Raw genomic sequence first — 26,243 nt, forward strand, 5'->3', positions numbered from 1 at the left:
TAATAAAGTTGGATAAACACACACAATGGATTGGATTCACGTTTATTATTATATTTAAAAGAAAGAAAAAAAAGTTTCCATGCCTGTCGTATCATTTTATTTTGTTGTATTTATCCGCCGGTCCGTGAAAATATTGTCTGACATTAAACCGGTCAGTGGCGCAAAAAGGTAGTGGACCCCTGTTGTACGGTATTAGAGAAAAGACAACGAGAATAGACCTAGCACAATATTTCTTACTAATGTCTACATAAAAAAAGTTAAAAGAACACAAAAAAAAGTAACAAATAATTTGTTTTGACCTGGAATAAGTGCAGAACAGGAAGGACAAATTAGGCCGAAACCGTCCGGCTTGACAGGTGTCATGATCTGGTTGGTGACCAACGGGGGGCGCTGTCGGCCCCGCCTGCACCTGCACAGGTGCTGGTCGTCCCGATCAGATTGGCGACCAACGAGTAGCGACGTCAGCCCTACCTGCAGCCTCGCAGGTGCTGGTTGTTTTAATCACTGACACTTAAAAGGACACCGGGCACGACCATCCGGTGTCGGTTCATTGTTTGTTGCGTGTTTGCTGCATGCATTGTGTATGCTGTGCATGTGTTTGTTTAACTTTGGCGGACTTTTACTTTTGGTCTTCTTTTGATACTTTGTATTTTTTCCGTTCAGATGATTTTCATGTTTTACATTTTGTTCCTGCTGACCTTTATTTTAATACAATTTGTCAAACAACCTCCTGCCCTGCCTGCTTTTTGGGATCCGCACCCGCCATCACCACACCTCGCAAACCGTTCAACAGGTACCATTCATGACTTTTGTGGCTTGAATGAAAATCGAATTCAAATGGAACAATCATGATTTTGTCTGACCACGTAAAAAAAACTCAGACCTTTTTAATTGCGGGTGTCTTTTTCCATTCCTCAAAACAATTTTTTGAGGAATGAAATAAAAGACGAGCGGCAGGACGTGAGGGCACCGTCATGTAGGGGCACGCACGGTCTGTCCTCCGACACCACGTTGTCTTTTGGGAGACCAGATCCAAGTCCAATTCCCATTTGAATGTTCTCAACGCTCCGCAACTCCGTTTTTCCAAATCCAAAACCAAACAAAGGCGGCTGCGCCAACTGCAGATGGCGGCGGCGGACGCCAGAGGGTGCACAAACCTCCCCCTCCACAACACCACCGCCCCACCCGCCCGTTTGCATTTCTTCTGGGCTCATCCAATGCGCGATCTTCTTCTTTTCCTTTCGACTTTTCCCTTCAAGGGGTCGCCACAGCGAATCAGTAGCCTTCTTCAGAGGTATGATCCGCATGTTTGGCCAAGCTTTTACGTCGGATGCCCTTCCTGACACAACCCTCTGTATTTATCCGGGCTTGGGACCGGCACAAGAAGACTTATGTCCCTTTGTGGCTACAGAACAAGCAACTCGCTCAGTAAAAGGCCCCCCAAACTGTATGTACAATTAGAAAATTACAAATTACTAAAAAAAGTACAATATCAGCCGTCACTTTGCCACGAAGCATGCAAACTATGCTAGCAAGCAGTCAACACAAGAACGGGCGGCAACTGCTCAGACGTTGGCAGCTAATTTACAGAGTCAACAGAACGTGACTCTCGATATTCGGGCGTGTCGCACATGCCAGACTGAGGCAGGTGATTAGCAGCGGTGACGTGCGATGAGGTTCACGGCTGGTGAGGCACTGACGTCATCATAGTCAGGTTTACAAACATATGAACTCTACAGGGTAGCTTATTCACCATTTGATTGGCAACAGTTAACGTGTTTTGTTTAAAATTTCATGTCAGCATTCTTTATATATATACAAACTGTAGCATAGAAAAAAATAATAAAAAAAAACGTTTTTATCGTGTTACCTTTACTTGTAAATGAAGTCCATGCGCCGCTCCATCTGAAGAAAGGCATGGATAACTTCTTTGTAGAAGCCTTCCTTATCTTTCTTCAGTTTTAAAAGTCTCTGTGTCACAACGGAGATCACTGCCAGTGAAGAAAGTCGTCCTTGATCAGTCCTGTTCCGACTGTATGTTTTCAGTGCTGAGAATGACAATCTCGTCTCCTTCTCCAGCAACAAATGGGGCTGCACCGATCTCCTTTTTAATGTCATTTCTAATGACATCACCAACTGCTTCAATTAAATCGTTCTGTATTCTGTTTCACAGGCTAGAAAATACAGTGGATGTCCCAAAATGACTCGCTAGCCTGTCATCTTTCTGAGCGAAAGCATGTAATAGTTCAACATAGTTGCCACGATGAGCAGAGCCTTTACTTTCATCATTTCCACGAAATGCCAGCTGTTGTTTGACAAGGAAGCAGGTGGCATTGATGAGATCTTTTAAAAGCTCCCGCTTCTCCTTTACCTTAGCATTGTGGATGCTGATGTTGAGTCTTTGCTCATGTTTGATGAGGCTCCGTTGTAAAATTTTCAGCTCACAATATCCCATTTGATTCCAGACATTGTCACAAGTTGAGAACAGAAGGCAGGAAAAGCAGAAAAGGTGATTTCTTGCTGGACATCCACACAGCCAGCCTTTTCGTGTGTACCAGTCCGCCTGAAAAGAGCCAGTATTGTGTCCCGTTGTCTGAAGCAAACCTTTTAGCTCCGGTGTTGGTCTTCCTTTAATTATTACCTCCTGCTTCGATTGAAAGTCCAGTTTAGAAATTTCTTTCAATTTCGATATGTAATCCTCCATTCTGAAAGTGAGGCCAAGCAACACGAAAAAATGACTGCAGGGTTGCACTTTACTTGCTAACTGTTTACTGTAGCTTTCTGTCTCTAATTCTATTATTCTGCAGACGTGGAGTCGGAAGTATCTCTGGAATCACAAGCGCCCCCTGTCATGAGGCGGGAGAACTGTTTGCCTCACCTACGCACAGCGATTTGATAAAAATAAAACAAAATAAACACTGTAGTACAGTGTTTATAATGTACAGTGACTGTACATTATATACACCAGCTAAACTGTAGAAATTTAGTTCATATACTAAACATGTTTGAACGCTTTAATAGCGATATGCAGAAGGACAGCAATGCGGTCTCACTGCAGAGCAAGCCAGCACAGTAAGCATAGTGATTGCGCAATCCATGGTGAGGCTCAGCCGGCTGCTGCCTCACCGCTCGTCTCTACTTAGTATTTGAACGGTAAATGTGAAAATTCAGCGATTTTGAAAAAAAATCCTAAAACGGTGAAATTAAATGGACAAGAACTTTAAAGTACAAATCACTAAATACATATAACTGTTTAATTTATTTTTTCATTTGATATTTCCATGACAGCTTTCCATGATGACAGGTGAGGCAGTGCCTCACCTGCCTCCCCTGACTGCACGTCAGTGATTAGCAGTGACGTGCGGTGAGGTTCACGGCTGGTGAGGCACTGATGTCATCACAGTCAGATTTACAAACATATGAACTCCAGAGTAGCTTCTTCATTGATTCATTGATTGGCAACAGTTAACATGTTTTGTTTAAAATCTCAAGTCAGCATTCTTTATACACTCTATACAAACTGTAGCATAGAAAAAAGAATTAAAAAAACTTTATTATCGTGTTACCTTTACTTATAAATGAAGTCCAAGTCTCTCTGTCTCAATGGAGATCACTGCAAGTGAAGAAAGTCACCCTCAGAAAAACTGATCCTGTGACTGTAAAGTGACCTTGAGTTTTGAAAGCCGCTCAGAAATGAAATGGATTATTATAAAAAACCTAGCTATTTATTTGCTATGTATTTGCTATCTAACTAGCTAGCTGGCTACCTAGCTAGCTATTGATTTGCTATCTAACTAGCTATCTATTTGCTATCTATTCCCTAGCTGGCTATCAGTTAGCTATGTAGCTAGCTTTCTATCTATTTGAGTTAGTTCCGGGTTGAGTGAAGGCTGGCACGTGTGGCTGCCGCTGCTCACTCACGGAAAATCTTATCCTGTCACTGTAAATGGACCTTGAGAGTTTTGAAAGGCGCTTATAAATGAATTGTATTATTATTATTATAAATAGACAGCTAGCTAGATAGCCATATTGCTAATAGATAGCCAGTTAGATAGCTAATAGATAGCAAATAAATAGATAGAGAATCAGAATCAATCATCTTTATTGCCAAGTATGTAGAACACACAAAGAATTTGTTTCCTGTAGAACACGCTGCACTAGAATCTTCTTTAGCAGCCTCAGGAAGTACATTCTCTGTTGGGCCTTTTTCAGGATAGAGTTGGTGTTGACCTCCCACTTCATGTTCTGGGAAACTGTGATTCCCAGGAACTTGAAGGTCTCAACGGTTGACACCAGGCAATTGGATAGTGTGAGGGGTAGCAAATGGATATGATAGCAATTAGATAGCAAATAGATAGCCAGCCAGATAGCTAATAGAGAGCAAATGGATCGGATAGCAAATAGATAGCCAGCTAGGTAGCTAGATAGCTAGATAGCATGTTTCTAGCATAGTTATATTTGTATTTTTAGATAAATAAAAGTAGAAGAGGTCAGATTGTGTTGTGGAATTTGAAGCGTTTTTTTTTTTTTTTTTTTTTTTGAAGCGATATTTCCTGACCTGGCGCGAGGCGTTAGGACCGGAAGCCGGGCTGGAAACGCGCCGTCTCCTCGAGATCAGCTCCTTCAGCGTCTCTTTGGGCAGGTAGTCTAGCTCCGTGTTTTTCAAGCACCTCCACTTTTCTCCTCTTGAGCTCTGCTTCTCTTCTTGCCCTAGGTGGGATACGCCCATCCGCCCCATGCTGCTCCTAACTCCAAGAGGAAGACATTTCACAGGAGCAAAGTGATAAAATGAAGAGGAAAGGAAAGGAAGAAGTAGAAAAACAAAATAGAGGAGCTGCAACTCTCGCACTGCCATCTTGAAGTCAAAACCTAGCTATCTATTTGTTAATTTGCTCTCTATTCGCTATCTAACTAGCTAGCTGGCTACCTAGCTATCTATCTATTTGCTCTCTATTCGCTAACTAGCTAGCTGGCTACCTTGCTTACTATCTATTTGCTATCTATTCGCTATCTAACCAGCTATCTATTTGCTATCTATTAGCTAGCTAGCTATCTATTAGTTATCTATTAGCTAGCTCGCTAACTTTCTATGTATTTGAGTTATTCCAGGTTGAGTGAACGCTGGCGCATGTGCTTGCCACTGCGCACCCGCAGAAAAATTGATCCTGTGACTGTAAAGTGACCTTAAGAGTTTTGAAAGGCGCTTAGAAATGAAATGGATTATTATTATTATTATTATCATCTTTCCATCGCATCCCGAGCCCATTTCAGAATCATCTTTATTGCTATCAATTAGCTATCTAATAGCGGTCTAGCTAGCTAGCTAGCTAGCTATCTTTCTATCTATTTGAATTATTCCAGGCTGAGTGAATGCTGGGACGTGTGCCTGCCGCTACTCACCCCCAGAAAATATTATCCTACGAAATGAAATGAAATAGATTACTATTATTATTATTACAGTAAAGTCTCGTTATATCGATATTCAAGGGAGTCCGAAAAAATATCGATATAACCGGGACTATCGATATATCCGATATCGATATAACGAGACTTTACTGTATTACTATTATTATTTTTTTGTTTAATTTTATTTATTATTATCATTATTATCTTGCCACCTGGAAACACGGAAGACATGTGTCACACATCTCCTCACCCCCACCGAAGCGGTCAACGCTTGGATTCGCTTTGACAGAGTTTCCATTCATCAGCTGCACCGACTCGGAAGAATGAACCCGGAAGTCGCCCAGAAGGCATTTTTTTGGGGGCCCGGTCGGCCGAAGCGCGGCATCCACGGTGGGACACGTCCTGAATGCCGATGGGATCTTCAGGGGGCTCGGAACACGTCGTCACCGGTGGACGGCGTCACGGGTGACTTTGCCAATCGCAACCCGTTTCCTTTTTGAACTCATTGAGCATTGACGTTAGCGACTTAATTGGCCAATTACAAACAGCGGCAGCAATGTGGCTGGACAAGATTGGTGTCACCATTACGCACTAAGCATGAGCAACTAATTCCTGAAGGAGTGGCGCTGGAACAATTAAGGCCTCGCCTCAACGAGGGCAGGACTCTCGTTAAGGTCATACTCTTGACGAATGATCACGGGGCCACATAAAACCTTGGAGCGCGACCAACAGTCGCACACATACGCATCATCTGCACTTCCACGGAGGCCATTGACAGCGGACTTACTTGCCTGATCGGGGTGAGTACTTTGCTTCTTTTTCAAGCCACTTCACGATTATTATGTTTATTATGATTATTATTTGGCTTGCGATGAGATGCTCGACTTTGGACAGGTAAAACTTGAAGCGTCAATGTTCCCAAAAAGCGACTTGTAGAATGCGGGGGGGGGTGAAAAAAAAATCCCCCCACCCGCAAGAGCAGAAGAGTTCAGCGCAGCCTCCAAAACGTGGGCAGCCGGTGATACGGAGACTTTGGCGAGAGGCGGAACAGACGCCCGCGGAACCGGTTGGGCTCCCCGTCGAGCCTGGCGGGCAAACTGCCATCGGTCGTCGGCTGGGAAACGCTCGGGCTGCCTCAATGTTTTAATTATACATTCATTCATGAGCGCCTTTCAAAACTCTCAAGGACACAGGATATTTTTTTCTGCGGGTGAGCAGCGGCAGCCAGTAACATGAAGTTAAAAAAAAAATTAAAAGACAAGCAAGTGAACCAGCTATTAATGAAGTTTCTAGTGTGTCTGCCTGCATCTGTTGCTGTTGCACAATTTCCAAGATGTACAACCCAGAGCTCCTTCAGACACTTTATGCAAAAAGCTATCCATTCCATCAATCCATCAACGACCATCACAAAGGCGAATAAAACGACTTTACCATACAGTACAGTTCATTTTCCCAATTACAATACAATAGCAGAATTATTATACAAAAAAAAAAATAAGGCACATCATGTGCAGTCCCGAGGCTTATCTAGTAGGGCGGCGGAAAAAAAATCATTGGCACCGCCCCACCCACTCTCGAGGACTTGCACACTGCAAGAATCCAAACAAGGGAGCGGAAAATTCTACTGGACCCGCCGCACCCTGGCCACCACCTTTTCCAGTGACTCCCCTCAGGCAGGCGCTACCGATCCATGCGCACCAAATCCAGCAGACATTTAAACATCTTCTTCCCCCAAGCCATTAACTCTTGAAACAGTAACCCAAATAGAACTATATAGTGCCTCTTTGGAATTTTTGGATGATGATACTAGTTCAGCGTGTTCTACCGGAAACAAATTCCTTGTGTGTTCTACATACTTGGCAATAAAGATGATTCTGATTGAAAACCACATTTTATGGGGACCTGGGAACGGACCACTCCCATTTTAATGGTTTCCTATGGGAAATCAATGTTTAGAATACACACTTCTCACCTTACACACACTGTCTCCATCAGCGGTGCGAGTGGACCACCAGAGGCTCTTCGAGAGAAAAGCCCCCGGTGGCGTTCTGTCGGCTGGTGCTGTTTTGTCGACTCTGCGGTCCAGTCCTCGGCGGTTTTGAGTGGTTGAGTGATCCTCGGCGCTCCTGTCGATCCCGTTTAGAATTTGGCAAGCGTTCCTGGCAAAGTCGGCACGTCTGCGGCATGTGTGGAGCGTGTGGTGGCTGGCATGCCTGCGTCTCCGCCGCCCCGCACGCAGTCACGTATCCACTCCCAGAGTCGTCAACCCCAGCGCTTGCCTTCTGAATTGGCTCGATCGCGCAGACACTCCCCGTGGCCCTTCTCCCTGGCCCCGCCCATGTCCCCGCCCCCTGGCCACTCCCCCTGGCTCCGCCCCCGCGTCTCCTCCCCAGAATGGTCGTCCAAACTGGGAAGCTCGCCAAACCTTCCGCGATTGGACGCCTTCCGTCAATTTGCCGCTTTTCATCACATCACAAAGTCCGAGCGAAGCTTTTGATCAATTTTGTCTTGCTAACACCTGACCGAGGCTCTTCTTTGTGCTCCATTTGATTTGCTCCACCAGGGGAAGAAGAAGAAGAAGGAGGAGGAGGATGGCAATGTTGGTGCAGACTTTGCTTGGTTTACTTGTGCTTTTGGGTAAGTGTGAATATTCCCATCCGGAGCTCGCTGTCACCATTTTCAGCGGCTGACCAAAGCGCTCCTTTGAAACAGGAACCCCGGCGGAGGCGCTGGATCGACACGGCGCCGGCGCTCGGTCGCTTCTCCAGGTGACCAATGACCCCCAGGGCACAAACGGCCCCCCGGGTCCCGGCACCGCGACGACTCTCGACACCACACTAAGCGACGCTAGCAGCGGCCCCCCTGGTCCCGACACCACGACGACTCTCGACACCACGCTAAGCGACGTTAGCACCAGCCCCCCGGGCCCCACCGGCACAACCGACCAAAACACAGGCACAACCGACCAAAACACAGGCACAACTGACCAAAACACAGGCACAACTGACCAAAACACAGGCACCACCGACCAAAACACAGGCACCACCGACCAAAACACAGGCACCACCGACGAGGTCACCGTGACCGAAACCGTTCAACAAATTGCCATCCGAAGATCGGCGGAGACGGCCGTGGCCGCCTCCACCACGGCCGCATCGACGGCGGCGTTATTGGCCAGCTCGGCCGCATCGGCGACAGCCGCGGCTTCGGGCGGATCCCCGCAAGCGGAAGCGGCCGCCGAAGAAGCCTCGGCGGCGGCTCAGGAGGCCGCCGACGCCGGGCTGGAGTTTTCCCAAGGCACAATAAGTGCTTCCGCGGCGGCTGAGGCGGCAGACAACGCTGCCGACGCGTCCCAAATCGCCGCCGCAAGAGCGCAAGAAGCCGCGGACGGGGCCAGTGGGGAACTGGCGCCGCTGGCGGTCCAACTCTCGGAAGCGGCCCAAAACGCGGCGACCATCGCCAGATCGGCCGCCACTACGTCGGCGCTCGCCGCCGACACGACGTCGTCTGGGATCACGGCGGAAAACGCCGCTTCCATCATTGAACAGGCGAGAAACGCCACCCAAGAGGCCGAGGCGGCGGCGCGAGAGCTCCAAGAACTGCTGGATTCGCAAGACCTCCCGCCAGACGTGGAGGACAGCGTGCGACTGGCCATTGAGGCGGCCAACAACTCGGCTGCCCTGGCGCAACAAACGGCGGAGCAGGCCCAAGCAGCGCTGGATTCGGCAGAACGCGCCGTCCAACCCACCGCAGGAGACGCGGAAGCTGAGTTGGCGGGAGAATTAGCTGTCCTCCAAATCCAAAATGCCGCTCAAAGCGCGGCGGCGGCGGCAGAGAATGCCGGAGCGCCCGCGGCGGCCGTCGAGGCCTCCAGGGAAGCCTCCCTGGCGGCGGCGGCGGCCACCCTCGCCGCCTCCGCGGCCGCAGTGACCGCCACGGGTACGGGAGCCGATCTCGACGGTGTCATCGCCGCCGCCTTAGACAGCGCCGAGGCGGCCAACGTCGCGGCGTTGGCCGTAGCAAACGGAGAGGCGGACCCGGAGGAGGCTCGAGAAGCCGCGGCCGCAGCGGCGGACGCGGCTGAAGCGGTGGCCGAGGCGGCTGAGGCGGCGGCGCCATCAGGAGGCATCAACGCGGACGCGGCGCAAGTCTCGCTGGACGCGGCGGCGGTGGCCAGGCGTGCGGCAACGGACGAACCGGGAGAGTTTTTCGACAATGCCGACCAATTTGTGATGGTGTCCAGGGAAGCCCGAGAGCTCTTTTCCCTTCAGCCGTCACCGGCGCTGACCCCGGAAGCCTCCGCCGCCATTCAGGACGCAGGAGAGGTGGCGTTGCTGGCCGAGGTCTCCGGAATCGCCGCCCAATCGGCAGAAAGTTTATCGGGCGCGCAGAGTTTGGCGGCGGTCGCAAACGCCACCACGCAATCGGGCATGGAGATGGTGGAAAACCTCCCGGAAACGACAGCTCTGAGCTTGGCGCTGGACTCGTTGGGGGTGGGCCTGACCTCCTCGGCCGCCGCGGTCACCGCGACGTCCTCGGTGGCGGCGGCAGCGGCGGGAGCGGGAGCGGAATCGGCGGCCAGAAGTGCGCTAACGGCCGCCGAGGAGGCGGCGAGCGCTGCCACCTCGCTGAGCACTGGTGCGGCGACCCTGACTTCGGCGGCGAATGCTGCTACGGCAGCCGGCAATGCCGCCGGCGAGGCCGCTGAGGCGGCCGAGGCGGCGGCCGAAAATGGCTCGGACTTGGACGAGGACTTGGCCGAAGTGGCCCGGGAGGCGGCCAGAATCGCCTCCAGGGCGGCGGCGACGGCGCAAGACGTGGCCTCCGACAACGCCTCCACGCAAACCGTCTTGGACGCCCGCGAAGTGGCTCGGGAGGTGGATGAGGATTGGAGGGCCTTGATCGTCAGGTTGCAAGGCATGCTGGACGACGCGTCGCAGGGTGCCTTCGATGACCTTTTGACCCAGCTGGCTGTCCTCAACGTGGCGTCCATCGCGCAGGCCTCAACCGAATCTGGCCGGCAGGCGGCCGATTTGGCCGTGATGACCACCATGGCCGGACTTCCTCTGGACGCCGAGACGGCGTCCATGCGCTCACTGGCCGCGGTGGCCGCCTCAGCGTCCAATTTCGCCGTGAGAGCGGCCAACGCGTCTTTCCTTATATCCACGCAAGCCAGCAGCGCTTGCGTCCACGCGCTCTCCTTCGGCGGCGCCGTCGCCGCCGCCATGCTGGCGCTGACCTTGTGACGCGTGTTTGCACTCTTGTAAATTTGTACATTTCCACGAGAAAAAAAATGGACGGCTCTTTTCACCTTTGACCCTCCCACATGATCGCCAAGCGTCTGCTGGAAGAAATGATTGTGCCAGGCTTCCAACGTTTGCGTGACGGTTTCGAAGACAATAAATGAAGGCCTTGGAATGGCGGCAGATGAGTCGTACGCGTCTGCATTTGGGGGGGGGGGGGGCACGTTTGACCTTTACTTGCCTCAACACCATTAAAAAGAAACTAATTTAAAAAACTAGGGACTGAGTGTTTCATTTCTCTCTCCATTTTGAACACCTACCCCGGCAGAAGAACGTCTCCAATCGGTCAAACAAAACAGGTAACTTGATGAACAACACTGTTGTGGGTTCTTCACACCCTCCCCGGGGGGGGGCGCACGCACGGCATTTCAGAGTCTGGCAAATAAGCTCTCATATTTGGCTGTTTTGAGTGATTTGTAGTGATGTGTCATTCGCGAACGAGCCGGATTTCTGAAGTGAACGAAGAGAGCCTGTTCCTAACAAGGAGCCGGAAATGGGAGCCAACTTTTTTGTCCTCTATCGGTTAAAGCCGCACGTGATTGGTCGATGTTCGTGGTTGAGGAGGGAGGGGAGAATTACAGACACACGCAGCAGACACACGTGAAAGTTAGCGGATGCTCTCTGTCCACATATACATCAAGCCATATAAATAAAAATAGTTGATATAGTGTGTTTTTTACATGAATAATTCGTTTTTCACATAATTTACATGATTTTTGGTAGTTAATTAATTTAGGTAACAAAAAAACAAACAAACAGGAGCCATTTGGGAGCCAAAAGAGCCAGATATTTTTAGTGAGCTGAGCCAAAAGAACCGACTCTCTGAAAAGTGCCGGAATTCCCATTACTCGTGGATTTGACGTCGCGTGCACGAAATGGAGCCTTGAAGCAGTCGCGCGGTTCAGGTTGGAGTCTTCTTCTGGCGTGGGAAGTCCGACGTGCGTGCCTGTGGCGGGGCTGTCGTTGTCCAGAAATGACTTTTATATATCTCCCCAGAAGGTGGCGGCAGAGCCGCGCCCGCCCTCCCCCCCCCCTCGAGCGCTTTGGGAACGAGGCACAGAGCGAACCCTCGGGGGAGGGCGTCGGGCGTCCGGGAGAATTTCCTGGAATTCCGCGGCGTCGACCCCCACCCCCACCCCATTTGGAAAACGGACTCCGCCACTTTCTGGACAGGTGCGAATTGGCGCCGCTCGTCAGCCAAGCGGCAAACACCTGCGGCAGGCGCCTCCATGCGACGGCGGCTGTTTCCGAGGCGCTCAGACGAAGTAACCTCGTGAAAAACTGAAGCCTCATGGTAGGTGCCCCCTCTCCACGGCACACACACAACTCGCACGTACATTTTTCACCTCGCCAAACGTTCTGAGCTAACATGAAACACCCCCGTTACAGGGATGAGAATTTTCCACCGATCGGCGGATTTCTGACTTTTTCAGAGCAAAATGACCAGATAAAACTAAATATGTAGTCTATTTTTTTCGCTGTTCATTTCCTGTTTCGGCTTGTGTTGGTGGAAAGTGCAATTTTGATTGGATGATACTGACGCTGGTTGGTGGAAAGCACGATTTTGATTGGATGATCTTGATTTAGTGTCGAAACTGGTAAACGCCCTCTTGTGAATAAGCGGACAAGTAAAAAAAAAAAAAAGGGACACTCTGACGAAGGCGGAAGTAGTCGCCGAAACATGTCAGGTATTTGAACACCTACACTGTCTGTAAGTAAAGAATCTGCTTAACATTAGATATCAAGTAGACAGGATGAACTTAGTACAAAAAAATCAAGTTGAATAGATGAAGGATTCGCCTTTGTGGAGAGAAAAGGTTCTAATGTGATAGATTCTAATTTGCAATGAAAAAATACCATCGATGAAACAGTTGAATGTCAGTGGCACGATGACAAGCCCCATGCTAACGTTAGCATCAATGTACTACTGTGAGAGTGAGCAGAAAGCAAGCGTGCAGGCTAATGAGCAGTATGCAGGCTAGCTAGCAGTAACCATGAGGATGTACCCCGTAAATTGACTTTAATTGCGATAGTTTGGCTGGATTCTTACTAATCATGAGGAACAGAAAATCTTGTACTCTGGGTCCGAGAGGACAGTAATTTCATCTGTCCTGTATGTCACACATATTAGCATATTTGACATTAAAGCTGACTTTGACTTTGACATCCGATTTAAGACCGGCGAGAGTTATGACCACCCGTACTTACGACCACGAGCGGCCAGACCTTTTTTTTTTTAAAAAATTCTACAGCTGCCACCGCTACAGCACGACAACGCTGTTGAATTCCACGGCGTGTTTGCGATGCATTTGGAAGAATAAAAGACTCGAGATAGTCATTCTTATTTAGATCTGGCACGTTCCGAACAAGGCAGAAAGCAGCCGACTTGTCGGAGCGAAATTGAATGTCTGCATCCCCAAGTAAGTGTCAGAGACAGAGGTCCGTGATTTATTAAGAGACAACATAAAGCGCTGGTACCAAAAAGAGGACCAGGGGAATAATCCAAAATAAAGAATACCTAAAACGACGAGTGGGGGCGGGGGGGGGGCAATGGGAAACCCGACTCGCAAAGCAACTCGCACACGGTGGTGCAGAAAAGGTTCAATCCCGAAAGGATTACGGGATGTGTGTGTGTGTGTGTGTGGAGGGTGGGGGGGTGGCCTCGGACCGAGCACCGATTATATAGAAAGTCCAGGTAAGTCCAAAGTATAAATACAAGTTGACAGCGTCCCGTTTTATCGTCCTGATGAAGGAATTGACAGCATTGGAAGCGGGGAGGCGTGGAGGCATGGCCCCGCCCCCAGCTGTCAATTCGAACGTGACAGTATCGAACAAGTAGGATGTTTATTTACCGGAGCAGCATTGCACAACATGAGGATGCAAAATAATTGTTTCTTAATAAACACGTACAACTATTTTCTCCAGCATGACAGCATCTCACTCGCACAGCATTCAGTATGCAAATTTCAACTGCAGGTTGGATATTTAATACAGCCAGCCTATGTCTGTGTGCTTGGCAACGTTACACGTGGACTGTTTCGATGAGAAGGTTTAAACCTTCTCATCGATGGACCACTCCTGTACGACTGAGAGCTTACACAGACGTGGACTGTTTGCGCGTGAAGGCGAGGGCGTCCGTTCCGAGTTTGTAGAGCGCGGGGTCAGGTGTTTAACACAAGTAGATATTATTGAGCCTGAGTATTTCGTTGTGTAATAATGTTTTGAATGTTGAAATTGATTCCATTTTTCAATAAATGTTGATTTCTTTAACTTTGCAACTTTGCTTGAAACTTGTTCAAAAACAGACGCAATCTTGATAAATCACAGTGCGTATGTTATTTTAATCTATTTACATTTCCTCCTCCCAGTATCTGCGAAATAGTATGTAAATGCCATGTCTTGCAAATTCCTTAAGACAAATTTATTAACTGATAAGGGATATTTTTCACATTTGAAAGACAGTTAATAAATTGGGTTGTAGTGTTCTTGCTGTGCTATGAGGTTTGCACACACTACATTTAATGCTTTAGTACAGGGGTGCTCATTACGTCGATCGCGATCGACCAGTCGATCGCGGAGGTAGTACCGGTCGATCGCAGGGTGGCAGTAAAAAAAACATTTGTCAGCCTATCAAACGTCCCGTCACTTGATTGACATATAGGGCCAGACTATTACACCCGCGCTGCAAGAAGGAGAGGTACCGCCGCTCGTTCCTACCGACTGCTGTCAGGCTTCACAATTCCCAATGATCACATGTGAAAAAAAAAAAAACAAAAAAAACTGGACACTTGTAAATATGGGTTGTTGCAATATATCTAAATGCATCTCTTGATTCTGCACTATGTACAGTCTTGTTTATAGAACGGTTTTTGCACATCTACATTTGCACAGTATACAGTTGACATTTTTATTTTGTTATGCTTAGAATATCTTGTTTTCTATCCTTTCACTCCCACCCCAACCCCATCCCTCTTCAATTGCTGCTGTGGACTGCAAATTTCCCCATTGCGGGACGAATAAAGGTATTCTGATCTGATCTGATCTGATCATTCAGAACAGAATTTTTACCTTTAGGTCGCCGTGCATGTGTAAACAACGGCGCTAAACGCAGCAAAATCTACAAACTAGTCAGCGAATTACCCCAGATTTTAAGCCCTTGCTAAAACATATGGTGATCAAAATGAGTGACAAAGCGGGACCAGTTAAGGGGGCAAAACATATTACTTTCATACGGAATGGGAAAATGTGGAGCGGCATTTTCGGACTGTTCATGGAAAATACGACATTGACTTCACGCCGAAAAGCCAGCTGAGAAAGAGAAAGGTGGACGAACTAAAATCCCAGTTGTCCGGACAGCAGTCATTTTTCACTCAACATACTTCAAAAGCGAAAGCCGCCACCGAAGCACGTTCCGGGTGAGTCACGCCATCGTTAAAAACAATAAGTCCTTCCGAGACGGAGAGATGGTAAAAGAAGCATTCGTTGAAGGAGCTGAGACTTTAAAAATAAGGCAGAGATATTATCTTCAATCAAAGCTCTGCAGCTGTCAAGACATACAGTTACACGGCGCTGTGAAGCCACGGCTGATGATTTAACCCAGAAAATGTGGAAAGGCATCGGAGATTGTGAGTGTTCTCACTGCTGAAGTCCAGGGCTCATGGACAGTTCTGTAACTTACTCACACAGGAAAAGTACCCCAACATGAGGAAATGTGCTACCTCCTTGACTGCATTATTCGGCTCCACTGATTTATGTGAGTCAGCATTTTCCTACATGAAAATCATTAAGTCCAAATACCGTTCCACCATGAATGATGAACATTTGGAAATGTGCTTGGGGCTGGCTGTCAGCAGCTACTGTCCGGGCTATGCATCCCTGGCTGATTCAATTCAGTGCAAGTCATCAAAGTAAACTCAGGTAATTACAAAAAAATGTTAATAGTTCTTTATTATGTTATGTACATGTAGTTATTATGTGTGTTGTGCAATATCCGACTTCAACGGACAGTTAGGACGGCGGAAAAAATCATCATCCCCAATTACAATACAATAGCAGAATTATTATACAAAAAAAATAAGGCACATGATGTGCAGTCCCAAGGCTTATCTAGTAGGGCGGCAGGAAAAAAAATCATTGGCACCGCCCTACCCACTCTCGAGGACTTGCACAGTGCAAGAATCCAAACTAGGGCGCGGAAAATCCTACTGGACCCTCCGCACCCTGCCCACCACCTTTTCCAGCTACTCCCCTCAGGCAGGCGCTACCATGCGCACCAAATCCAGCAGACATTTAAGCAGCTTCTTCCCCCAAGCCATTAACTCTTTGAACTCTTTCAACAGTAGCCAAAATGGAACTGTATAGTGCCAGTTCGCAGTTTTTTTGACAACGATACTAGTGCAGCGTGTTCTACCGGAAACAAATTCCTTGTGTGTTCTACATACTTGGCAATAAAGATGATTCTGATTATGATTCTGATATTGGCTTATTCAGTTATGCAAGGTACATCAACATACATTGTACATACAAAGAATCCTTAAAACATTGGAAAATAATTGTTTTGCATTTTTGTCGTGGTAGATCATTTTGACTTCGTAGCTCGTATGCTGAAAAAGTGTGAGCACCCCTGCTTTAGTATATCTAACCCAAACAACACTCCCTCCAAATGTTCCTGGCCCGGACCCTCAAATTTTAGAACCCATTGTGGCTCGCCAGTCAAAAAGTTTGCCAACCCCTGTCCTATAAGTAAAAAGAGTATCAGATAGAATGATGAGTCTGAAGCTAGAAATTGAAGGTGTTAAATGTTGTTTGTGGGTATGCCCAACAAGTAAGATGTGAGTTGACAGAGAAGGAGAAATTTTGGTTGGACCTTTATGGAGTCATACAGAACATCCCGAGAAGTGAGAGGGTTGTAATTGGTGGAGACTTTAATGGACATGTTGGCGCAGGAAACAAAGGTGATGGGCAGATTTGGACTCCAGATGAGGAACGCTGAAGGACAGATGGTGGTTGACTTTGCTAAGAAAATGGAAATGGCTATTGTGAACACTTTCTTTCAGAAGAGACAGGAACATGATGTGACCTATACGAGTGGAGGCAGAAGTACACAGGTAGACTATGTTTTGTGTCAACGGCATAATCTGAAGGAAATCAGTGACTGCAAAGTAGTGGTTGGTGAGAGTGTAGCCAGACAGCATAGGTTGGCGGTGTGTAGGATGATGCTGGTAGTGAGGAAGATGAAGAGACCAAAGGCAGAAGTGCGGACAAAATGGTGGAAGTTGAAAAAGGAAGAGTGTTGACATGACATTTAGGAAGGAGGTAAGACAAGCACTGGGTGGGCAAGAGGTCCTTCCAGATGACTGGCAAACGACAGCGAACATAATCAGAGCGACAGGTCGGAAAGTACTTGGTGTATCGAGTGGAAGAAAATGTAGATAAGCGTCTGTGTAAGCTCTCAGTCGTACAGGCGTGGTCCATCGATGAGAAGGTTTCTTCAGCCGTCATCTGTACTTTTTGAAAAGTACAGATGACGGCTGAAGAAACCTTCTCATCAATAAGGAGACTTGGTGGTGGAATGGGGAGGTGCAGGAGTGTATACAGAGAAACAGGTTAACAAAGAAATGGGATACTGATAGGACGGACAAGAGTAGACAGTAGTACACGGAGATGCAGCGCACGGTTAAAGTAAAGGTGGCAAAGGCCAAACAAGAGGCCTATGATGACTTGTATGCTCGGCTGGACAGCAAGGAAGGCGAGACTGATCTTTACAGGCTGCGAGACAGAGAGACAAAGATGGTAAGGACCTGCAGCAGGTTCAGGTGATTAAGGATATAGATGGCAATGTATTAACAGGCGCCAGTAGTGTGATGGCAAGATCGAAAGAGTGGTTTGAAGAATTGATGAATGAGGAAAATGAGAAGGAACAAAGAGTGGAAGACGTAACTGTTGTGGACCAAAATGTAGCAAACATTAGCAAGGATAAAGTGAGGAGGGCGCTGAAGAGGATGAAGGTGGGAAAGGCACTCGGGCCTGATGGTTTACCAATCGAGGTATGGAGGTGTTTAGGAGAGGTGACAGTGGTGTTCCTGACTGGGTTATTCAACAAGATCTTAGCCGCCACGTCTGGACAGTAGGGAAATATATAGGGCAGAGACTACCAGCAAGACTTTAATTCGCTGAAGAAGCATCTTGGATAAGAAGCGAAATGTCCGACACCTTCAAAGAAGTACAGATGACGGCTGAAGAAACCTTTTCATCGAAAGATCTTAGATGGTGAGCAGATGCCTGAAGAATGGAGACTAAGTCTACTGGTGCCCATTTTTTAAGAACAAGGGAGATGTGCAGAGTTGTCGTAACTACAGAGGAATAAAGTTGATGAGCCATACAATGAAACTATGGGAAAGAGTAGTTGAAGCTAGACTAAGAGCAGAAGTGAACATTTGTGAGCAGCAGTATGGCTTAATGCCAAAAAAGAGGACGACAGATGCAGTGTTTGCTTTAAGAATGCTGATAGAGAAGTACAGAGAAGGTCAGAAGGAATTGCATTGTGTGTTTGTAGATCTGGAGAAAGCGTATGACAGGGTGCCCAGAGAAGAGCTGTGGCATTGCATGAGGAAGTCTGGAGTGACGGAAAAAATGTCAGAGCGGTGCAAGACATGTATCATGACTGTAAGACAGTTGTGAGGTGTGCTGTCGGTGTGACGGAGGAATTCAAGGTGGAGGTGGGACTCCACAAGGGGTCAGCTCTGAGCCCCTTCTTGTTTGCTATGGTGTTGGACAGGCTGACAGACGATGTTAGACAAGAATCTCCTTGGACCATGATGTTTGCAGATGACATTGTGATCTGTAGCGAGAGCAGGGAAGAAGTGGAGGACAAATAAAGATCAGTCGCAGCAAGACGGAATATATGTGTGTGAATGGGAGGGATCCAAGTGCAAGAGTGATGCTACAGGGAGAAGAGATAAAGAAGGTGGAGGATTTTAAGTACTTGGGGTCAACTGTCCAGAGCAATGGAGAGTGTGGAAAAGAGGTGAAGAAGCGTGTCCAGGCAGGCTGGAGCGGCTGGAGAAAAATGTCAGGTGTGATGTGCGATAGAAGGGTTTCAGCTAGGATGAATGGAAAAGTGTATAAAACCGTGGTGAGACCAGCCATGATGTTTGGACTGGAGACAGTGCCACTGAAGAAAAGACAGGAAGCAGAGCTGGAGGTAGCAGAGTTGAAGATGTTGATGTTTTCTTTGGGAGTGTTACGAAGCCCGAGTGCAAAGAGGCAGGACTCGAGTGATGGGATCTTGGCGATAGGGAAGGACCCGAAATACACGGCGTGACAGGCTTGGATGGAGCAAGAGTCTTTACTGGAACATGCATCAAAAAATAACAAACAGGGAAGAGTGGAGGAAGATAACTAAATGACAGCAGACCTGGCAACACGGAAGTGGAAACGGCAAAGTCCAAAAATACTCCGACGGAGACGGTAGTGAGCGACAGGCAGATATAGGCAGAAGGCACAATCAGTGAATGACAATCAGCTGTGGGAACCCAGGTGAATGATGATTGGAGGGGCCGTCTCCCAAGATTGGCGGAGGAGGTGACAGGAGGGGCGGGGCGCGCCCCGGATGGCAACGAGATGTGACAGGGAGTGACCAGGTTGGATAGGATCAGGAATGAGTACATTAGTGCCTCTTTGCAATTATTTTATGATGATACTAGTGCAGCATGTTTGACCGGAAACAAATTCCTTGTGTGTTCTACATACTTGGCAATAAAGATGATTCTGATTCTGAGAAGGATGCTGAGCCATGAACTGCCAGGCAGGAGACCGAGAGGAAGACCGAAGAGGAGGTTTATGGATGTTGTTAAAAAGGACATGAAGGTAGCTGGTGTGAGAGAAGAGGATGCACAAAACCGGGATAGATGGAGGACATTGATTCTCTGTGGCGACCCCTGAAGGGAAAAGCCGAAAGGAAAAGAAGAAGATATACAGTGATACCTTGGTTTACGAACCCCTTGGCTTACAAACTTTTCGGTTTACGAACGTTAAATTTATGAAAATTTTTCCTTGGCAGACAAACTATTTTTTGGGGATACACACGGAGCTGCCACAATGAATGATGTGTTGTTCACAAACGAGCCCGTTCTCCTAAAAGAAAATGGCAGCCGGCTTGTTTTGGTCCTCTATTCCCCGCCCCCAGTCGTTGGTTAAAGCCATGTGATTGGTCAAGAATACAGCAGTCAGGCGGGGGGTTTACTGACAGAGAGAGAAAGTGAAGCCATTCCCCAAAAAAGAAAATGGCTGCCAACATTTTTGTGTCCTCTATTCCCCACCCCCAGTCTTTGGTTAAAGCTACGTGATTGGTCAAGAACGCCGCGGTGAGGGAAGGTGGTTTAAACATTAAAGAGGCAGACGACAGAGAGAGACTGACAAACAGTGAAATTTGGACTCGTTACAACTTTGATAATTCAAAGGCAGAATGTAGACTGCAACCTTAAAATTCACATGAATCAGAAAACCTTTATTCGTCCCACAATGAGGAAATTTGCAAGAAAAGGGGACTCGAACATGAGTCACCTGAACCGCAAGAATAGTCTTAAACAACTAGACTAAGTGGGATTCAATCAGGCTCCACAAATAACCCACACAAGCCATCTGTGCACTTGATGCAAAAAGCTATCAACCCAGCTAAACAGAACACAATTGATGAGGAAATAGGTAAAATTATTGCAGAGAAAGCGTCTACAAGGGATCATTCTTCAAGATGGTGAAAGAAGGCGGCTACGTTCCTCGTCAAGTGTTTAATGCTGATGAAACCGGCCACTCCGTTACATCAAGCCATCAACTACCATCACAAAGGTAAATAAAACCACTTTATTATACACTACAGTTTATTTTTTAATTATAATACCATAGCACATTTATTATACATGAAATAAGGTATATTTTGTGGAGTTTTGAAGGGCAACCGACGTCACTTTTTTGTTTCTTAACTGACATCAGAAAAACGTTTTATAGCATCTAAAATACCCAAAACACGCAGTATGATATTTTTAGTCAAATGCAAAACACCAATAAAAATGACTTAAAGTGTCCAAAATCTACAAAAAATTGAGCTGCGAATTGGGCATTTTCAGAAAGTCCCGGCCCCAGTTCGTGACGTCACGCCAAGACTGCTGGAGAATAAAAACAATGGCTTCAGATTCAGATAATATGCTTTCTTGTTACACATCCATTTATGAATACGATTCAAATAGTTCTGAAGAGGAAAGCATACATGTTTGCAATCGATTAAAGAATTTATTCCATGTCATTTTGAGGCAAACGGGCGGGGGGGAATGTCTCACCCAAAAAGAGGCAAGAAAATGACCACAGAGCTGTGAGGAATGAATCAGCCCGTTTCCACAGGCTGATAAATTCCTTCCAGGGAGCTTGGACTCCCTCTGCTGGAGGCTTTTGGGTGTAACACAAGGTTTTAAAAACAGTACAGCAAAATACATTGACGTGATGGAAAGACGCTACAATGCGTCTTTTTTACGGTCAGGAGGCGGTCCTTTTCTGACGTCACGTACGGACTCGTCACCAACTCAAAAACAAGACTTCCTGAATGTTCAGTGCGAGTCTTAAAACGTAAAATATATATTGTGATGTCACGAGAGGCTGTGTCCTGGAGGGCAAATACATCCCCTAAGATGGCTCCACCCAGAGAGAGTCTTGGCCCCATCTGGTGGAAGGCAGCAATTAAAACCACACACCTGCAGCTGATCAGGGCGGGATTGGCAGGCAAGGCTCTTAAGGCAGAGAGCCTCTGAGTGTGGAGCTTGGGGGAAGACAAGCTCGATTGTTGTGCTCGGTGAAGAAGTTGATTGCTGCGTGGAACTCATTGCCAGTTGGGACCACACGACAGGACACTGGATTTGGACCTTGCTAAAGGTGGCTAGGCTACATGAGGAGGATGTCAAGAGGGGTGAGGCCTAGAGACTCTTGGAAAAGAACTCCGTCTTCAGTTTCACCTCAGAAGAGACTTTATCTTGATTTAAGTATTGGAAGAGACACTATTCAAACCTTTGTTGCTTGTGAATTCCCCCTGAAACCCTTGATTAAAACCTTTGTATCCAAACCTGTCGTCCATTGCGCTCCTTGTCCTGTCCCGCTGAGAGTTAGCATCTCATGATATCACAATATCTCATCTCATCTCATCTCATTTTCCGTGCCGCTTATTCCTCATTAGGGTCGCGGGGGTTGCTGGAGCCTATCTCAGCTATCTTCGGGCACGAGGCGGGGGACACCCTGAATTGGTTGCCAGCCAATCGCAGGGCACACAAAGACGTACAACAGTCACTGTCACACTCACACCTAGGGACAATTTGCATGTTTTTGGAGTGTGGGAGGAAACCGGAGGACCCGGAGAAAACCCACGCGGGTCCGGAGAGAACATGCAAACTCCACACAGGGAGGCCGGACCGGGACGCGAACCGGCGACCTCTGCACTGTGAAGCCGGTGTGCTAACCACTCGACTACCGGGGCGCCCTGATATCACAATATACAGTAAAGTCTCGTTATATCGATATCGGATATATCGATAGTCCCGGTTATATCGATACTATTTCTATGCACGCACGGAGAAAATTACATGCAAACAGGGTCGGATATATCGATAGTCCCGGTTATATCGATATTTTTCCGGCCTCCCTTGAATATCGATATAACGAGACTTTACTGTATATATAAAATATAGCATATAAAATATATGCGGTGGAATCTTATTAAAATACGCCCAGAAAAAGTCATTTGATGCCATTTTACAAATTATGGGCACAACTTGTCCGGAGACGTCGGTTGTCCTTTAAGTCTTAGAAAATTAGAAAGTAGAAAATTATGTTTAATGTGGACCTTGGAATGGATTATTCTCATTTTAATGGTTTCCTATGGGAAATTAATTTTTGGGATACACACATTTCGCCGTACACACTCTGTCTGGGAACAATTAGGTTCGTAAGCCAAGGTATCACTATATATGGTGATTACCCCCCCCCCCCGAGAGCCGATTGTAAGGAAAGGAGGAGAGGCCGTTCAGACGACACGCCAAGCTGCACAGCGAGCCCCCCACCTCCAATTCAGCGATGGACATCTGGACTGTTTGATCTCGAGCCCAGTACAAAAAACGCCAAGAAGGGCGACGCGTGAACCGCCCGGCAGCCTCTCCGGGCTGCTCTTTTGGCTCCTCGTGATCAGCTTCCGGTTTGGTTGCCGGGCGACGATCCAAACATTGGGGCAATGGCGCCGGCACCATCTCGTCACAATGACGAGAAACCACAAAACAATTAGCGTGTTCAAAGAGTTCTTTGAAGTCTCCTGTGAGCACACAAGACACCGTGTGGACACGCCTGTCCTCCCCACATGTCCACGCCTGTGCTCCCTTTCGAGGACCGCACGTGTTGGACGACGGTCGGAATCGACGGTCGGAATCTTTCGCATGGGACACCCGAACGTGGTTTGCCGAACGAGTGTCGCCGGGGAAGAGCCTGAGAGCAGTTCATAATAATAATAATACATTTGATGTCTAAGTGCCTTTCAAAACTCTCAACGTCACTTTACAGTCACATGATCAGTTTTTCTGTGGGTGAGCAGTGGCAGCCACACACGCCAGTGTTCACTCAACCCATAAGTAAATAGATAGAAAGCTAGATAGCTAATAGATAGCCAATAGATACCCAGCTAGACAGCTAGTCAATGAGCTAGATAGCAGCAAGATAGCTAGCTAGCCGGCCAATTGGCTAATAGGTAGCAAATAGATAGCTAATAGCCAATAGACCATGCGAAAGTGTTCGCTTAACCCAGAAGTAATTCAAATAGATAGAAGGCTAGCCAGCCAGCTAGATAGCTAGCCAGCCATATAGCTGCTAGCTAGATAGCCGGCCAGGGAGCTAGATCAGAATCAGAATCATCTTTATTGCCAAGTATGTAGAACACACAAGGAATTTGTTTCCGGTAGAACACGCTGCACTAGTATCGTCGTCAAAAAAACTGCTAAGTGGCACTATACAGTTCCATTTTGGCTACTGTTGAATAGTTAGTATAGCTAATGTTGAATTGATAGCAATTAGATAGCAAATAGCTAGCTAGCGAGATAAATAAATAAGTATTCACATTCCCGAAAGACGCGGCTGCCATCTTCCTCCAGCAGGGCGGCCATCACCAAAACCGCCTTTCGGCCACTGTGGCTTCGCCGGCAGCTTTTTTTTTTTTACAACAAATACGGGCAAAGCAAATCGGCATGAAACATGGGGAGACGGTTCGGCATGAGCCACGAGGGCAAAGACGCGCGCCGGATGTCTCAGCGTTGAGCTCGCCATGAAGCCGAGCGGCTATTTCCACCAAGTCTTCCCTTTGTCACTTTGTCTGTTGGGTTGACAACAGGCCCGGCCGGCGTCCACCTCCGGTCCGGGAGGGCCTGTGGTGTCACACGTGCGCGCCGTGGCGCTGACGTGTCTACTCCTTTTAAGTGCGCCTTTCAACCCTTTGTCTTTCAAGTCAGCCTGACACTTTCTCACACAGGCGAAGGGTATATAAGTAGCCGGCGCGGGACAGAGAGAGAGGCAGAATCACTCAGACTCGGACTGACACGCACATACAGACTCGCAGAGACCCGCACATTGTCGGACGGAGTTCAAAACACGACTTGCTCGACTCCACAGCACAATCCGGCCTCCACGACCGGGGTCAGACACCCCCGTTGGAGAGGAAAGACCCCAACTCCGCTCCCATTGAATGACAAAGGCTCCTTGAGCATTTGTAGCCAAGGTGGTGGTTTTCACCCGGTGTCCGTGGATGCGGCCGGCGTTGGCTGCCCTCATCTTTTGGTCTTTGGTAGCTTCCGACGTATTTTCTTTTGTGTTTGTTTTCCGAGGTCTGCCGCAAAATGGCCGCCGATGGTGGTTTGAAATGCAGTTTGACGAGATTTCTCCTTGGGTTACTCATGTCACTCACTATTTGATACTAATTCCTCTCTAAGGATGGGACATAGTTTGCAATTAGGCTCATTTATAAAAGTTCGATACATTGTTTGAGGCGACATAAAAGCAAGCGCTGAAGCCAAAGACGCATCGAGCTCGAGCTTCTTCCGACGTTCCGATCGCAGTGACTGTTCCATCCTTCCCAGGAGAGACGTCCATTGGCTTGGCTCAATTCCAATTGGGTTGGGCGGAATCAAGGTCCAATTGGCCCTGGTTGAGCTTCGGACCCAGAGTCCACCGCAGCCATAAGGAGCCCCAACGAGGACAAGTTGATCCCCGACGGCTTCAGGCCCGCGGGAGACTGATCAAGTGTCAGAGATATGACAGTCAGACACCGTGGACAAAGACTCGGAACCAGAAAGATTGTCCCCACCGCCAGCAGGAGACGCAGTCATCAATGACATACGTCTGAATTCTGCACCACTCTGCCAAGCTATTTCTTGAGAGTATATGTAAATTAAAGTGATACATTAGTAAAACATAGTTTTCTTGATTATAATGCCACGCCTCTGGACGCTCCGAGGACCAACAGCTGCAAGCAGTAAAACATAGACATTTTAATTGATTGTCTTTTCCATGAAGTGATAAATTTGTAATCTGGCGCATGTGCAGGATGTTTAAGCCGTAAATAACTTTGGTGAAAAAGGAGTATCCCAAGCCCTAAATTCTGTGCAAGGCCGGCCGGACCTTCTAGATGGAGTCGACAGTTCACCTTGCCGTGTCTGTTTCACTCAGATTTACTGTGGCCATCTGCGCTCTGACTGTGGGCCCACTGTTTAGTTGGTCAGCAAAGCACGGCACTTTTAAACATGATAAATTCTTATTCTCCATCATTTCCACCTCTTAATCATTTTTAAAAGTGATAGCAAACATTATCTTGACAGTGATCGCAGTGGGAAAAAATGTGAAGAAAAAAAACAAAATAGTAAATACAATGGCATATATGTATTTGTCTATACTATTGGGATATATGTAGATAGGTAAAATACAAGACAGAAGACATTCCCCACAGTAGCCTAACCATAAATGGGAACCATATATATATATATATATATATATATATATATATATATATATATATATATATATATATATATATACAGTAAAGTCTTGTTATATCGATATCGGATATATCGATAGTCCCGGTTATATCGATACTATTTCTATGCACGCACTGAGAAAATTACATGCAAACAGGGTCGGATATATCGATAGTCCCGGTTATATCGATATTTTTTCGGACTCCCTTTAATATCGATATAACGAGACTTTACTGTATATATATATATATATATATATATATATATATATATATTTCCAGCTACTCCCCTCAGGCAGGCGCTACCGATCCATGCGCACCAAATCCAGCAGACATTTAAACAGCTTCTTCCCCCAAGCCATTAACTCTTTGAACTCTTTGAACTCTCTCAACAGTAGCCAAAAGGGAACTGTATAGTGCCACTTAGCAGTTTTTTTTTTACGACGATACTAGTGCAGCGTGTTCTACCGGAAACAAATTCCTTGTGTGTT

At 47.2% G+C, this 26,243-nt stretch overlaps 1 protein-coding gene and 1 long non-coding RNA gene across 3 annotated transcripts; one reads left to right on the forward strand and one right to left on the reverse strand.

The window, feature by feature from the left end:
• Positions 1-793: 793 nt before the first annotated feature.
• Positions 794-7,941, reverse strand: LOC148882623 (uncharacterized). 2 transcript variants are annotated; one of them, XR_016118628.1, is made up of 3 exons: positions 7,379-7,941; positions 4,559-4,745; positions 794-3,656 (listed from the first exon to the last, which is right to left on the reverse strand). It is a non-coding gene; the product is annotated as an uncharacterized LOC148882623 (long non-coding RNA). The 2 variants fall into 2 exon arrangements; XR_016118627.1 differs by having other exon boundaries at positions 794-3,613; positions 7,379-7,940.
• LOC148882624 (uncharacterized) lies at positions 5,671-10,911 on the forward strand. Its single transcript, XM_089023370.1, has 3 exons — positions 5,671-6,206; positions 7,970-8,043; positions 8,119-10,911. The coding sequence occupies exons 2-3, from the start codon at positions 7,998-8,000 to the stop codon at positions 10,650-10,652; spliced, it is 2,580 nt and encodes an 859-aa protein (XP_088879496.1). The 5' UTR covers positions 5,671-6,206; positions 7,970-7,997; the 3' UTR covers positions 10,653-10,911.
• The last annotated feature ends 15,332 nt before the right edge of the window (positions 10,912-26,243 follow it).

The sequence above is a fragment of the Hippocampus bargibanti genome, linkage group LG20 (assembly GCF_051943395.1).
Source record: "Hippocampus bargibanti isolate YZ-2025 linkage group LG20, ASM5194339v1, whole genome shotgun sequence".
Classification (NCBI taxonomy): Eukaryota; Metazoa; Chordata; class Actinopteri; order Syngnathiformes; family Syngnathidae; genus Hippocampus; species Hippocampus bargibanti.

Coding starts and splice junctions, on each gene's coding strand:
- LOC148882624 (XM_089023370.1), top strand. CDS start 7,998: ATGGCAATGTTGGTGCAGACTTTGCTTGGTTTACTTGTGCTTTTGG. Junction 8,044..8,118: donor TGGTTTACTTGTGCTTTTGG/GTAAGTGTGAAT, acceptor CCTTTGAAACAG/GAACCCCGGCGGAGGCGCTG.